General features: G+C 37.1%; 1 protein-coding gene across 1 annotated transcript in view; it reads right to left on the bottom strand.

The window, feature by feature from the left end:
- Positions 1 to 16,714, bottom strand: part of LOC126355276 (uncharacterized) — a 384,087-nt gene that overhangs the window by 239,075 nt on the left and 128,298 nt on the right. The window contains exon 5 of the mRNA XM_050005563.1: positions 12,964 to 13,083. Within this exon, the coding sequence (XP_049861520.1) occupies positions 12,964 to 13,083 (120 nt within the window). The remainder of the gene's footprint in view (positions 1 to 12,963; positions 13,084 to 16,714) is intronic.

Raw genomic sequence — 16,714 nt, 5'->3', positions numbered from 1 at the left:
GTGTTTCTGAAGAAGAGAAATTTGTTTACATCGAGTATAGATTTAAGTGTCAGGAAGTTGTTTCTGAAAGTATTTGTATGGAGTGCAGCCATGTGTGAAAGTGAAACGTGGATGATAAATAGTTTGGACAAGAAGAGAATAGAAGCTTTCAAAATGTGGTGCTACAGAAGAATGGTGAAGATTAGATGGGTAGATCACATAACTAATGAGGAGGTATTGAATAGAATTGGGGAGAAGAGGAGTTTGTGCCACAACTTGACTAGAAGAAGGGCTCTGTTGGTACGATATGTTCTGAGGCATCAAGGGATCACCAATTTAGTATAGGAGGGCAGTGTGGAGGGTAAAAATCATAGAGGGAGACAAATGGATGAATACACTAAGCAGATTGAGAAGGATGTAGGTTGCAGTAGGTACTGGGACATGCAGGAGCTTGCACAGGATAGAGAGCATGGAGAGCTACATCGAGCCGCCAGTCTCAGGACTGAAGACCACAGCAACAACATTTTTGTGCTATCAAGCATACACACCGTCAGGTGGCTTGCGGAGTATGGATGTAGGTGTAGATACATAGACATGAAAATGTAAAAACCATCTAATGCACACTAATAAGAAAAGAAAGTTACCTTGGAAAAAATATAACCATGTAAATACATAGCAGTTTGTTACATTCCTGAGATAGGTCCCACATATCATGCTAGCTTCAGCAGAAGACTGCCATAACAATTTTTCATTTTTCATTTCAATGAATACTGTTCCAGTTTTTCCCTCTAGTAACACTGCAGTTGCTAGATTTTGTATGTGGTTTCATAGTGTGTAGTAAGTGCCAGTGTAAGGCGTGTTCACTATTATTTTTTATTATTCATTTTAACTATTTGATACGATAACTTGGATTACAATTCTATAATTTTGTTTATTATATACTCTGTTAGATTCCTCATGATGGGCTGGTCCTCAACACCATTTGAATAATAAACAATTTGTAGGCAGCTTTAAGGTATTGATCCAAAAAATGTTGTTCATTAAGTATATGGAAGCTGTGGAGCAGCATGCGTTCTTAATGTTCATTAAGTACAATGTTACATGTAGAATACTTTAAACAAGAAGAGTGAAGAAATAAATTGTAATTAGCAAAGAAAGTATTGTTTCTTTACTTCATAGGAATTTAGACAATTTTTACCTACCATTTGTTAGCTTGGTAAAGACACTGGTTTTTTTTTCCTAAATTAATATACATTATTATGAAAGGGATGGCTGCTACTCACCATTTTTATAGCAGAGATGCTGAGTCACAGATAGGCACAACAAAAGGATTGTCAAAAAAAAAACCTAGGCCAAACAGGCCTTCATCTGATCTAGACAACATACACACACACCCTCACGCAAACACAGGTCATACACACATGACCACAGTCTGTGGCTGTCAAGGCCTTCGTGTGACATGTCTGTTGTGTGTGTGTGTGTGTGTTTGTGTTTGTGTTTGTGTTTGTGTTTGTGTTTGTGTTTGTGTTTGTGTTTGTGTTTGTGTTTGTGTGTTTGTGTGTGTGTGTGTGTGTGTGTGTGTTTTTTGTCTAATTCTGATGAAGGCCTTTGTTTGAAAGCTTTCTTTTACAGTCCTTTTGTTGTGCCTATATGCAACTCAGCATCTCCGCTATATCATGAATAGCAATTATCCTTTTCATAATATTGTCATTATTTCATCCTTGATTTTCCACTGTTTAATACACATTAACAACAGTGATTAGAATGTAAGTGTTTTATAATGTACTCACTGTTCTGACGAAACATGTACCTGCACATAATTCTTTTGTGCAGTGGTTATTGGCTACATTAAGGTGGCTTAATAAACAAAACAAATACACAGGGTCATTCACATTGTAAATTATAGGTAATTAAAATGGAGGATAACACACATGAAATGGTGAAAAAGATTGATTACTACATGGCTAATTAAAGATAGTAATATGAAAATAAAATGCTCAAAATAGATGTATTAATGTTCTATGACTTTCTCTCCAACTGTAATTAAAGAAGTCATGACTCTAAAATACTTTAGACAAAAAAATGTAGTTTAGACAGTATGACTACTACTCTTATTTAAATGAACCTAATTAAGAATACTTTTAATACAACCAAACTAACAGCATTTGCAGCCATTAATATATTGAATTTTTCTTTTTGAGTAACTGCATATTCGAATGAAGCTGAAATACAATCAAAGGTATCTTCCTGAAATGATAATAAGCCTATGCTTTACTGTTGTGAAGACAGAAAGCTATTTTTAAGCAAAACATTAAAATCAATTTTCACATACTTACGGTAATGCTAAAATCGCTTGCTGTATTGCACTTGGAATGCATAGAATAGAAGAAAAGAGATGTAAAGTAGTAGACTTAATATAGCATATGATTAAGCAGAACACAAATAATCTGCATAATTTTTACATAATTTTACTGAACACAATAGAAAATGAAAATTCTATTAAGTTCATATTTGATATCATAAGTGCAAAATAGTCTAGCTATGGATTCATGGCTTAATTCATTCATTCATTCAAACACAATGTTACATAAATCCCATTATGAATCTCATGGATGTGAAATAAGCAAAATATTATATAATAGACACAAGTGCTAAGAAATTCTTGTTAAATTATGAAAATTACTTCTACATTACTTTATAGACAGGTTGTTTCATGTACCACATACAAGCCATGACTGGCTTTTGAAGGAACCACTGCTGGAGAAGCCAGCTCTGATAACCATCTATGCTCAGGCTGATCCCTTGGAATGTGGCAAATAGTGTATCGGTATAACAAAGTGATGTTGATTACAGGGGCTATCCTACTCATAATACTGTCATAGATGCGTCAACGTTGTGTGCACTTGCATGAAATAAGTTTGGTTCTTGGAAAAAAGATTGCAGTATATTACAGTATTCACATTCCCAACAGAAGTTACAGTTTAAATATGGTAAACTGTCCATAGGCTAGAAAGTCATATTAAAGAGATGAACCACTGCTTTCACCAACTCCCAACCATTCCGCACCATTAACCATCAGGATCCCTACTTATCACTGTTGATGACACCTCACTATACACCAACATCCCCTGTGACCATGCCTTTGCTGCTACAAAACAGTCTCTCTCCTGATGCTCTTCTGACTCCAACCTCACAATTCTGTTCCTCGTTCATTTGCTTAATTATCCCCTCACACATAATTACCTCTCCTCTGAGGGTAAAATGTACAAACAATTCTGCAGCAGAGCCATGGGAATGTGCATGTTACCCTCCTATACCCACCTATTTTTGGACCATCTAGATGAATCCTTCCTAGCCAGGCAGAACTCTAAACCCTTGTCTGGTTCAGGTTCACTGATGACATCTTCATGAGGTGGATCCACGACTAGGACACCCAGCCCTCCAACTCCTCCACAGTCTCAATACCTTTGCCCCCATTCATTTCACCTGTTCCTCTTCATTTCAATGTTCCGCTCTCCTAGACATTGGCCTCCACCTCTCAGATGGCCTTGCCCATCTCTCTATCCATATCAAGCCCAATATCAGCAGTAACTGCAATTTGAGAGCTGTCATTTCTCCCACAATAAAACATGAGTCCCATATAATTTGGACACTCATGAGTAGCACATCTACTGTGGCAAGAATTTCCTTGCTGAGTGTACTAAAAGTCTTACTAAGATCTTCACAGGCATGCACTACCTCCCCCCTCCCATGAAACCAAGCTCACAGACGGATTTCCTATGCAATATCCTCACACACCACTAATCCACCAACATCTCCAAAAACCAGTCGTAAAGGAACACCTCTCATTGCCCGACATCATGTTGAACTGTAACAGCTGAACCATATTCTCTCCCAAGGCTTCAACAATTTATCATCGTGCCTAAAAGGGCCCACCCAGAATTCTTCCCACCCAATCTATGGAACATCATGGCCCATTCTTATGTCACATCCACTCTCAACCCTTTGCCACATGGGAAAGCCCAGGTGCAAATCCCTGTGGAAGACCCAGGTGCAAGTTATATCTGATAAATCCAGCATAGTCCACGCTACTTGTATCATGCTTATTCTTTCCCACAAAATTCAGGGCCACCTGTGAAAGCAGTCATGTAATATACCAGCTCTGCTGCAATTCCCGCAAATCATAGTATGTGGCTATGACCACAATCAGCTGTCTACCTGACTTAATCACCATAAAAAAACTGTAGCCAACAGCAGAGTTGACTACTCAATGGTAGAGCACACTGCAAAGCAAAATGTGCTCTTTCAATGGCTGCTTCAAAATCCATGCCACATGAAATTTTCCCCCAGTACCAGCTTTTCTGACTTACAAAGATGGGAGTTGTCCTTGCAACATATCCTTCATTCCAGAAATCATCCTAGCCTCTATTTTCTGCTACCCCCTTCGCCTGCAAATGTCTCCCCTTGTCGCAAGACCCTAACGTCAGTCAACATAGATGCACCCTCCGTTCCACACATTCTCCCCTCCCTCCAGTCTGTCACCCCCTCAAATCCACTCCTTCGTGTCATCATCATCATCATCACTATGCACTACACAAACTCACCATGTGATGATGCCCATATAACATCCTCACATTTTTATCCTGTGCACTTGCTGCCGCTCCGCCCGCATTCCTATTCTCAGCTGCCAGTCACCCTCGCTCAACCCTTCCTCCCATTCTCTGCACCTTCCTCCCTTCACAGACACAACCCAACACAACACCACAACCCAGTCAGTGCTTTAACAGAGAAAGAAAGAACAATATCAGGGTTAAACTGTCACCCAAAACAGCACACCAATAGTTAATTTCAATTAAATATTATGAGCAGCAGTGCCCCCAGTATCCATGATCCACTTTTGAATAGGAAAGAGAACCGGATTTGCATTACATTATTGGCTGAAATTCCCAGAGACGTTGTTCAGATACCTCATCAAGAATTATTTGCTTTCTTCGAAAAGCTGCCCTCTTTCACACTGTTTATGAGTTTTGTCTTAGATGTACGTGTTCACTCTAGGTGACTGTAAGGGCTATGTGTGTAATACAGGGTCATGTTTGTACAATCGAGATAGAGAGGGGGGGAGGAGGGCGATGGAATAATGGTGGTAGCACATAGCGTATGCCTCTTGAATAGGACCAAAGAGGATATCAAGCTTAATGCCCCCACCCAACTAATGTATCACCATCAAAAGTGTCACATGTTCTTATTTCACGAGACATTGTGGAGAGGTTTAGAATTTGTTCAATAACAATGTGCAAAGTCTGATGATCAGGACCTACATGCAATCACCTCTATCCCCTTATTGGGAATTTACAAGTGATGAAAATTTGAATCGGCTACTTATAAAATGAGTGCTTCCACACTGGCAAACATAAAAACCTCTGCTAAATAGGAACAATTGGATTGGGAGACTCATCATGTAGGAAATGCAGTATGTTGTGTTTTCTGTTTGAACCAAACAAAACTGAATCGTATGAGTATGTTTCATTTGTTTCTCTAAAATTATAGCACAAGGACTTGCTGAAAAGCAATATCTCCAGATTTTTTATGTGAACACCTTTCTAGCTATTTAAATATAACAAATGCTGTTAATATTCTACATTTTTATTTTTCATGCTGTATATAGTTATTTCTCAACATACTAACACTGCAACAAATATATTTCTCCCAACAAGAGTCCAGTTGGTTGATATGGTCACTGTGGAAGGCTGGCCTTTGTTGAAAGAGCCACATCATCACCCCTGCTTGCAATGCTCCATCACTTTAAAAGTGAAGTTGTGGTAGGTGTTCTTTAAGTTTTGTGAACAGGTGATAATAAGATGGGCCCAAGTCGGGACTGTGTGGAAGATGATTAGTGATAGTGAACCCAAGGCATCAGATTGTTGCAGGTGCCACAGAGCCTGTATGTGTCTGGCACTGTGGTACTGGAGGAAAGGGCATTCCATGTGTGGATGGAGTCTGAATTCAAAACTCAATTATAGAACACTATATCTCATGCACCAACATTGTTATGGTACACACCACCTTGTTACATGCTACGATTGGAGCTCTCTAGTGGTAGATGGCTGTAAATATGTAGACCTGAAGAATAAAGTTGTAGAATGTTAATAAAAATCGTTTTATTTAAGAAGCTTTAAGAACATCCACATTAAAATTTTGGAGGCATTACTTTTCAGCACACTCTTGTACTTTTGTGCAATATCATTCAATTTTCACTTTATTTTCAAAAATATGACGTATTAAGTAACACAAATGCTATTTAGGAGAAACTTTTAGAATACAATACAGAATATACTTCACTAGGAAATTGTACTGAACTCACAGAATAAAAATGAATAATAATACTACTGCTGAATGTTTACTATACATCTTGTGAATTGGCATAAATCAGAAGATTAGATTAGATTCAGTTTTTGTTCCATAGACCCAAAAATGAGATGATTCTCATGGGTGTGGAACACGTCAGAAAGTTTGACATAAAAAATATAAAACAGCTGAATATAATACTCACTACCTTGATCACTTGCCAATAGTTTGTCAAAATTGGTGAATAAATTACAGTACACGGGATAACCTAATATTTACAGACTTGCTACTCTGTCAGAATGAAACATAATTATGCATTTTTAATAAATTTATCATACAAAAAGTACCTACTTCTGACCAACTGCTGTCAAAACTTAAATCTAACAGACATTTTTACTTAAGGGCGGTAGGATGTCAAATGGGCCAACTTAAAAGAGGAGAGGCACCACAGGACAGTTTTAATTTTCACTGTCTGTACTTTCACAAGTAAATTCATAAAACTTTGTCAGCATGACCAGGAAGGATTTAGGATTCACACTTGTAGCAGTGAAGGTTCAAAAACATAACAAAATAATTTTTTTTACATGTGAAATTTCATTAATTTTTTCACTTACTATTGGCTGCATTTGTTGCTATAGGTACACTTTCCTTCATAAATAAGAAAGATTCTTTGATGAATTTTGCACAGCATATAAACCATACTTACAGGTGTACGAAACTCTAGAATTTTTCAAATATATATTAAAAACTGTGGTAAAAATTGAGATAATCAACTACAAAATTTGAGTTTTATTTTCTAAATATGAAGTTTAAAATGTAACAGCTCATTCATTTTTTCATAAACTAAATAAATTCTAGAGTTTCATACACCTGTGAGTATGGTTTGTCTGCTGTGCAAAATTCATCAAAGAATCTCTGTTACTTATCAAGAAAAGTGTACCTATAACAACAAACTCAGCCAATAGTAAGTGAAAAAATAATGAAATTTCACATGTAAAAAAATTATTTTGTTATGTTTTTGAACCTCCACTGTTATGAGTATGAATCAGGAATCCTTCCTCGTTATGCTGACAGAGTTTTATGAGAATTATTTGTAAAAGTATAGACAGTGGAAATTAAAATGTCCTGTGGTGCCTCTCCTGCTCCAAGCCCGTTTGACGTCCTGCACCAGTATCTTATCTCCTACTTTCGGAACTTCACAGAAGCTGCCCTGGACTCATCTGTGAACATAACCTGGGACCACTATTCCAATGACCATATGCTGTGTTCTTGACACCAGGCTTTATGGGCTCTCCTGTGACCAGGGGTCAGGGGAATGCACCTTGCAGGTCTCCAGGTGAATAAACCATGTCTGTTCAGTCGTCTGTAGACTGTGTGTCTGGAGACAACTGTTCCAGTGGCTACGGTAAGGTCCTGAGTAAGGCTACCAGGCAGAACTCCGTGGCCATTTGCGAGCACTGATGGTGAGATATCGGTTTTCTTGTGGTGTTGTACACTGTGGACATCCCATACTGTAGTGCCTGGACACATTTCCTGTTTGCTGGAATCGTTGCCATAATCTTGAGTTTACACTTTGTGGCACACGGAGGAGCAGTGCTACGACTTGCTATGTTTGACCAGCCTCCAGTCACCCAAGTATTCTACCCCTTTGAGCCATTTTCAACACACAGGCACAATTTGCACATCTGAAAAGGTCTGCACACTTACTTGCCGCACCATACTCTGACATGCACCAACACATCTCTGTGTATGTGGACTGCTGCCAGCACCATCGTGTGACGACTGCAGGTCAAATGCAACGCATGGTCATAGCCTGAGGTGATTTAAACCCACAAGCTGCCAACCAGAGTTTTGTTTCACCATGTATCAGCATTATCCTTAATTTTTGATTATGTGTCTTTTCAAAGTTTAATGACAATTAATTAGCATTAAAACATTTATTAAAGTCAGTAAAAATTTGATTAGCAGTGATTTCTAAGTATGTACTTGGCTTGCTACTTATTGCAATGTTTGTATCATCTGAACACAAAACAAACTTAGCTTCTGGCACTGTAACAGATAAGAGGTCATTAATGTACACATTTCGTCCCAACTTCTTTCATAGGCTGATTGTTACGTTGTATTTTAAGTTCCTTACATTTGGAATGTTTGGTTTTGAAGTGTAATGTACCATATGGGTTTTTGCAATGTTCAGTTTCAACTCATTGAACTGGAGCCAGGTTTTTAAGGTATCCAGTATGCTTACTATGGAGTTTGGAATTTTTTTCTAAACGTCATCTTCAATTAAAACTGAAGTATTGTCTGCAAACAGAACTGATTGGGAAATTTATATCTATGTGTAAGTCATTTTTGTAGGAAAGGGACACGATTGACCCCAGAATGCAGCCTTGAGGCACAGCCTGTGATACTGTACTCCATTCAGAATAATATTTTGTTGCATCTGAGGTGATAGTTACCCATTGTTTTCTGTTGTGTAAGCATGATGTTAGCCAACAAGCCCGTACTTGTATAATTTGTAGATGAGCAGGTCATGGTTCATTGAGTTAAATGCTATTGTGAGATCATAGAAGATACCTGCTACTTTACCCCTCTTATCCAATGATTTGCCTTTCTTTTCAACAAAGTTATTTATTGCATCTGGAGTTTTTTTTCTGGTTGAAATCCAAATTAATTACTTATAATAATATCATTTTTTACCATAAAGTTTTTGATCTTGTTTGCAGCTTATTTCTCTAACACTTTTTAAAGATTGGAAGAATAGAAATAGGCCAATAGTTATCTGTGTCTTCCCCCAACCCTTTCTTGAACAGGGGTTTCACTTCAGCATATTTCAAAACCTCGGGAAAGCATTCCTGTTCAAAAGACTAATTGAATATTTTAACTTGAGGTGTTACTATTATGCCACACACTGCTTTGATCACTTTAGTGGGTATGCCATCCTACCCAGCAGTATTTTTATTTTTTAATGATAGTATAACATTTTCCACATCCTCTAATGTGGCTTTTTTAAAATCCATAAGATGCTCAGCTTCTTGGTGGATTCCAAAGGGATTTACTTTACTCTAATACTTGGCTCCATCACTCTGATATTTCAGCCAGGTTTGCAATAAATCTATTATCTACTTTAATCCTACATATTTCATTACTACTAACTCTAACACCTAACTCTGATTTGACAACAGACCACACTGCTTGTGTTTTACTTTTATGTTGTACACACAATGAACTTCTTGTTTGCTATTTGTTTGACTGCCTTCACAACTTTTTAAAATATAGCTTTACAATGATGAACATACTCAGTAAAACATGTGTTTTTATCATATTTCAGTTCATTGTGGAGTTTCCTCTTCCTGGCACTAGAAATTTTTATACCCTGGGTTATCCATTGAAGTTTATCGCTCATTTTGTTGCATGCAGTTCCGAGTGGCAAATTTTTATCACATATTTCAAGAAAGCTACTTAAAAATTGTGAAAGTTACTATTACTCAAAATGCAGCTGTAGTAAGGCCACCAACCTCTCTCTTATTTCTAAGAGAAACTGAAAATTCGCATTGAAATTTCTTTTCATATGGCTTTTGTTACATGAAACTTCATTCTTAAATTTTGGTAGTTCAATGAATAATGCAGAGTGGTCAGAGATTCCTAAAACTATGCAAAATTTATAAACATCTTCAAATACATAATTTGTTAGAATATTATCAATACATGTAGGTTGTGTAATGGATAGTTAATTTTTAGACTTCTGATGGATTTCAGTTACCTTTGGGAGTAAACAATTTTCAAAAGAGGAAATAACTTTACTAATGAATGCTTTGCAATTTTCATTTGAGTCAGGAGTACTGTAAATATGTATCCAGTTCATGCCTTTGAGCAGTTTCCTAATCGTCTCAATTTTTGACTGATTTATTGTTGACACAAAATGTTACATGTAATTATTGGATAGCCCATTTACTACTGGATTTTGTAATATGACTTTTTGTTCCTGGATCTGTCTACAATGACACTGTCAATAGCAGTCTCATTTACATAGCATTTACATACCCTAGTTGCAAAGTTCACAGTAGTAATTAAACTGATTAACAATGTTCTTGATCACAATAGTTGTTCACTGACACACCTTTTCAATAAATCTACATTAAAATCACCAGCAATCACTATTTATTTATGTTTTATTGTGAGATGGGACAACAGAGCTTCCCGATTTTTGTTTAGATGTTAAAGTTTCCTGAAGGTGCTCTGTATATACTTCCTATTATAAAGGACTTGCTCTGAGCACAAGTTATTAACATCAATGCTCTAGGACTCAAAACAGTTTCTGAGAAATGTGAGAACTCCTCCTTTCTCCATATTTTCTCTACAGAAGTAGAGTAACATTTAACATATGTATACCAGTGGTCACATGATGTTTAGAGAGGCAGATTATATCAACTGGTTTGCTCAACTCTAATTCTTCAACACAAATAAGCAACTCATTAAGCTTACCCCTTAGTCCTCAGATATTCTGATACGATAAGGGTAACTGATTTTGTGCACTGGCTGAATAACAAATGGAGGAACCTAATTTTTCTGTCTGTTTTTGAGTACTTCCAGTTTCAGTCAGAGACTGTCTGCATGAATTGTGTACATTAAAATTAGCTTTCTGGCTACATGTTTTATCAGCGTGACAGTAATTTTCATTCTGTCTCTGAACATCTTTTGTTTCTGCCATCCCTACTCTAAAAACAATTGCTCTGTCACTTGTAACCACTGGTACTTTACCACTTGTGGTAATGCCCCCCCCCCCTTCCCCTAAGGTTATTTGCTATTAGCACAGACAGTTTTCCCTTTCCTGTTGACATGAAGGCCGTGCTTGGTATAGTCCAACCTACTGACAGTCTTAACAAGAACCACACCAATATGAGACTCCATACCTGATCCAAGAAGTCATTTCACCTCTAAAGTAACTCTCCTAACAGAAGAGTTTCAATGAGGCCAGTAATGGTGCCTCAGAACATATATATGTCCAACATCAGTATGTCTCATTGCTGATGCTATCTTTATCACTTCATCCTAAACTGAATAATATGGATCCCTGCCTATACTGCTGCCTGCCTCACCCATTATTACCATAGTGTCTTCCTTTGTGAAGTCTTTGCAGAGTGAATCTACATCCTCTACCACGTGACCCACACTCCCAACAGATTTAAGAAACTTATTCCTTGGTAATCTGATCCTAAAGTATACTGCAGCAGTTGCCTAACATTTCTACCATGTGAACTATCTAACAACAAAACTTTCTTCTTCTTTGTGACTTTTTTTGACTTCTTACCTCTCAAACAAGTTTGTTTCTACTCCTAATCTACTTATGGCTCATCAGTTTCCATCTGTTACAACACACTAAACCTATTTTCCACATTAACAACAACACTGTCCGAGAAAGTTATATTCTTATTTCATCTATAACCTATTTTCATTTCCCACCACTCTTTTGCCTTCTTCCCCCTTAACCTCTCCGAATCTTGGTTGACCTTATCTTGTTCCACCAGAAGGGCAACAATTTTCTCCTCCTGTTCTATTTTCCTATCTCTACAGCATATCCTACACAACCAATGAGCCTTGTTTACTTCCCCAATTCCCACACTGCTACAATCACCCATATGAAATATACTACAACAACTCTCATACCATGTCCTGGAACTAATAATTTATGGCAAGTCATGCACTTCTCATCATGGAAAACAAATTTTAGCTTTATATACACAATATCAGGGCTAAAGTCTAGATGTCTAGACTGGAACGAATGCCAGCTAGGACAGTGTTTCTCTATTGTTCATAGGTTGGCAACATGTCAATTTTGTGTAACTGATGGGATGACAGTTTCATGTAGCAACTAAGACATGAGAAAATAGTAAATGCATTTCTGGTAGCAAAATTAAAACTGCTCACTTCTTCTCAGTTGATTCATGGTTTTTATCTTTGTTGGCATTTTGTGATTCTCTTTTGAGTTGCGTCTGCCTATTTCATCAAGCTGGCTGATTTGCAGCTCCAATGAATTTTTCACATAAAAGGAAACTTTCTCTCGGGATGAAGGCTGTAACGACAGATTAATCTGTAATCTATGCTAAGATGCAGATTAGTTTGAAAAATGATAAATTCCTTGTAAGATGGCAAATCAGTGAATGTATCATGAAAAAACATTCTCTTCATATGAAAGCAGAAATTCAGAAGACAGTCAGTAATCACAAATTATGCACATGAAACATTTCTGTTGATTCTTATTTTGACTATATCTTACATACCATACATCTACTGTGTTTACTATGGTGAATATTTTTTTAACTCTTGTGAATGAAACCACCTTTTTTCCAAGAACGTGTAGTAATTTGCACAGCCTTATTGATGTGAGAATGTGACAATATTCCTTCATCTCTTGTCATGAAAGACGTAATCTGCCAGCAGCTCTGGTATTGACTGTGTAGAGCCAGCATTTGCACACACCCTTTTATTTTCATCATACCTTATAGTCAGTATAGACAACATTTCTGCACAAAACACATTATGTATGACACTGCTCAAATATAGACTTTTATCTAGTATGAGTTTTATTGAAACACAGCCTTGCATTGTTATTTGGCCATATTCAATAGAAGAAATTTTTACCTGATGTTTGACACATAGTCATAGAAGAAATCTTGGTCCACAGAAATATCTTTCCACAACTCCCAATGCACATGAGATATGCAGTTTAGTGTCTGGTTGAACACGGAGAGTAGCAGTGATCTGAAAAATACGAAAGCATAAATTATAACGTAAAGCACCTGAATTCAAGATCTTGTTTTCAAAAGTTACTACTGGCCACAGAGGAGGGGTATTCAATCTATGTCAGAGTTCATCACCCCATAAAAAACATTTGAAGTAAATGTACATGTCATATGACACTGATGGCTGGAATATCCCATGGGGTATCAACAGCCACCTGCTGGAAAGACTGTTTTTCCTCCATGCACACTGGCTCTTGTGGATATGTGAGAGCTGTGTCATATAATACATACTTATACTGTGTTGGTGAGTGTGCTGGATGCATGCATAGTATATAGTTATGGCTGTATTGCGTACTGCTGCTGCTGCTGCTGCTGCTGATGATGATGATGATGAGAAAGGTGAGGGTAAAACCCAGTGACAGCCTACTCCCCTCAAATAGTGCCAATGGGATTGCTGAGCTTAAATCCTCATCTGTTGGAGGGATCATAATCAACGGTGTCACATGCCCTAATTTCATGAGATACAGTGGAGAGGTTTGGAACTTAATCTTGGTCATTGACATGGAGTGGTGATCAGGAACTTATTGATTTTGCAGTAGTGCATGATTTAGTTTGGGAAAGTTTCCCTAAAGAACGTGTATTTCCTGTTGTGTATGTGTGTAAATCTGTTTATTGTTATCATGGTGATCCTCCAGATGGTTACTGTGATAAAATTAATTGTGTGTCTTTGGGTCGGACAGTGATGTTGACATACCACCTAGTCAGAAATATAGTAAGGTTGGTAGCCCTGTTGAGGTTAGTGGTCCTTGGCCAGAGAGTGGAGTGCACTGAGTTGCAGATGTAGGCAAGGGCTCAATTACAGTAAGCAAATGGCTGTAAGTTGCAGTATTTATGTAGAGAAGATGAGGCCTGCACAGGATACATTACTGTGGAGAGCTGCATGAAACCAGTCTTTGAGAAATTTAGCTTTCTGTTGAACAACATCAGAACAGCCGACACAATATAAGCAACAGAATTCAACTAATCTGGTCTAAACAAGTTTTGCACAAGACTCTTAACCTGTATAGTTTGTGTTGTTTTTACTTTTATTTATTTTTTTATTGTTAGAGACCTCTTTCTCAATACTCTTTAGACCTTAGGAAATTACTATATACAGTTTTGAGAGGAATGAAGGTGCACTTCTGTCCTGTTTAGTGTGTCAACTTGCCTCAAGGGGGTCATTTGAAGCTTATACTGGGTGTACAGTGTCACTTTACTGCAAGAAGGCTGACAGCATGGGAAGTTGTCTGGCTTGGCAGATATCCACCATAATTTTATTTAAACATTCAACCAAGATAATGAAACATGAATCAGTTAAGATCTGCTTTTTAGTAGTTGCCCATAGTCAACAACATCAGGTGACAACAACTGTCTACAAATATTGGTTTATTACACACTCTAAGAGAATGCAACAGAACTGTGTGCTGCTTTTCAGGAGTAACTGGTAGGCTGTGTCAATCCAGAGGGTGTGCAACAATCTTCAAGTGATTAATTTGGTCTCTCTGCATTCTTCTCAAATGACATTGCTTGTACATCTCCTTAACACACCACTATAGTGAAATATTAGTAAACACCTGGAATGGTGTTATTTTCTCCTCACTGATGAATGTAGGATTTGCATGACACCTGATGACTGTCACAGAAACATATGCAGGTGGCCAGGTACCAATGGCATCTCATTCAAGTTAAGTCCACAGTTTCACAGTTGTAGGTGAGTCATGATTTTGTTGAGTAACATGTATGGATATTCAATGCTTATCAGGAGTATTCTGAGGTTTAAGCAGTACTGGGGCAGGAATGTCCAACCTATTGTTTGGCACTACAGTCAAAACTTCGATGAGTGGTTCTTATTTCAAAATAATATTACATAAGTACACTGATATTGTCTTGTGAACAGAAAGCTGGAGTCATCTTAATGGAATGGCCTGCAGTGCTTTCTAACCTTTTCTCATGGTTTCATCACTGTATTTCTTTCATTTTTTGATCCTCTTCCATTTATGACCAGCCATGTTTACAGATATGGATGTCATACATAACTTTTTTGAACAGTTCCTTTCAGCTTTCCTTGAAGCTGAATATGATTTATATGTATAGTGTGATAAAAACATGACATTCCAGAAAGTTTTCTGGTATGCATATTTTGCTGTGTTGACAGCAGTGTAATACACCTGTCTTTTAATGTTTGTATGACACATTTTGGATCAGATAGGTGATTCAGGATTCAGAGAGATACATTTTTAAATAAAGTTGAATACCTATATTATACCAATGTTAATATGCCTGAAACTTAAAATCCATCTCACAGTAATAAAAGCTAATGTAAAAAATGGGGCAACCACAAAATCAACTCCTAGCAAGGACTGCCAACATTATTCCACTTCTTCAATTGTTGTATTATGTGAGACTGTAATTTATTTCCGTAAAATAATATTGAATGCATTGTGGAAAAGAAGCTATTTATAGTCATGGAAAAGTCATGGGAGATACTGATCTAACTGTAACTCTTTTGTTATGCATATGCCGAACACAATGAACAGCCTTCAGCTTCAGCAAGCACACCAGCCACTCTCATATTTTTCCATTAATGGGAAGGATGTGTAACAAGTCGGGTGTACATTACTTAATCTGTACAGATCTACTGTACCAAAAATAAGCATTGAATGCTATTCATATTTATGACAGACAAATTTAATCAAGTAAATCAGAGAGAAATCTGATATTCTGACAACAGCTGGTTTCTCCCTAAGTTAGTTAGATATTAAACAGCTGCAGTTTTATAAGAATCTCTGCTGCTTGCCATGTGGGTAACAGAACTTTCCCACCTTTGAATTTAGATATTCAGATAATTTCAGATAGAGAGGCTGATTACACATGTGCCTGGTGTTCTTCCCAACTGGTTTGAATTCCACTTTCTTGCTTTGTGTTTGCTCCGAGCTTGTTCAATACTTGTGGACAAGAGTATATAACCCTTCTTGACAAGGAGGCAAAGTCTACAAGAAAACAATTTTTGTGCCCTTTATTGTTATTGTAAAGATAACAGTTCAGCTGAAATGAAGTTTTTTTGTCAGCAACAAAACCCAGTAAGGAGTAAATGTTTTGGGAAGTGAGTGTAACAACTTCAACATATCCTTAAAACTGATTCTGGAAGATGTATGGCTTTCTATTTTACACAACTTTCTCATTGCTTCCTCCTGCTTGGTAAACACTGTTTATACAATTACATACCTATCAGAAGTGTATTTTACTTACATACCATTATGTACAATCATCGATTTTTACTTCTTTGTTATAGGTCATTATTGTTCATTTGAAATCATATAATATGAGTTTTGTGAGATTAAGAGATAGGTCTATACTGTTTGCTGTGAACCAATGTTATTTCATCTGGTTGAGTTTAGGCCCGTGATTAGTATTCTTCTGTTAGTGACAATTGTTAGTTTTTTATATACCATTTAAAATAATTGCAGCACTGTACACCTTATCACTGGAGTCTTCCAAAATTTTTGATGTTGTTAACCTATTTGAACTCCTTCCTGAGGCATGGGCAGTCTTTTCTTTTGAAAAAAGTGTCACATAAATCATTACATTAAATAACTTCAACTTCACACACA

The sequence above is a fragment of the Schistocerca gregaria genome, chromosome 3 (assembly GCF_023897955.1).
Source record: "Schistocerca gregaria isolate iqSchGreg1 chromosome 3, iqSchGreg1.2, whole genome shotgun sequence".
Classification (NCBI taxonomy): Eukaryota; Metazoa; Arthropoda; class Insecta; order Orthoptera; family Acrididae; genus Schistocerca; species Schistocerca gregaria.
The sequence above is the reverse complement of the archived record's forward strand: the minus strand, read 5'-3'. Positions and strand labels throughout refer to the sequence as shown.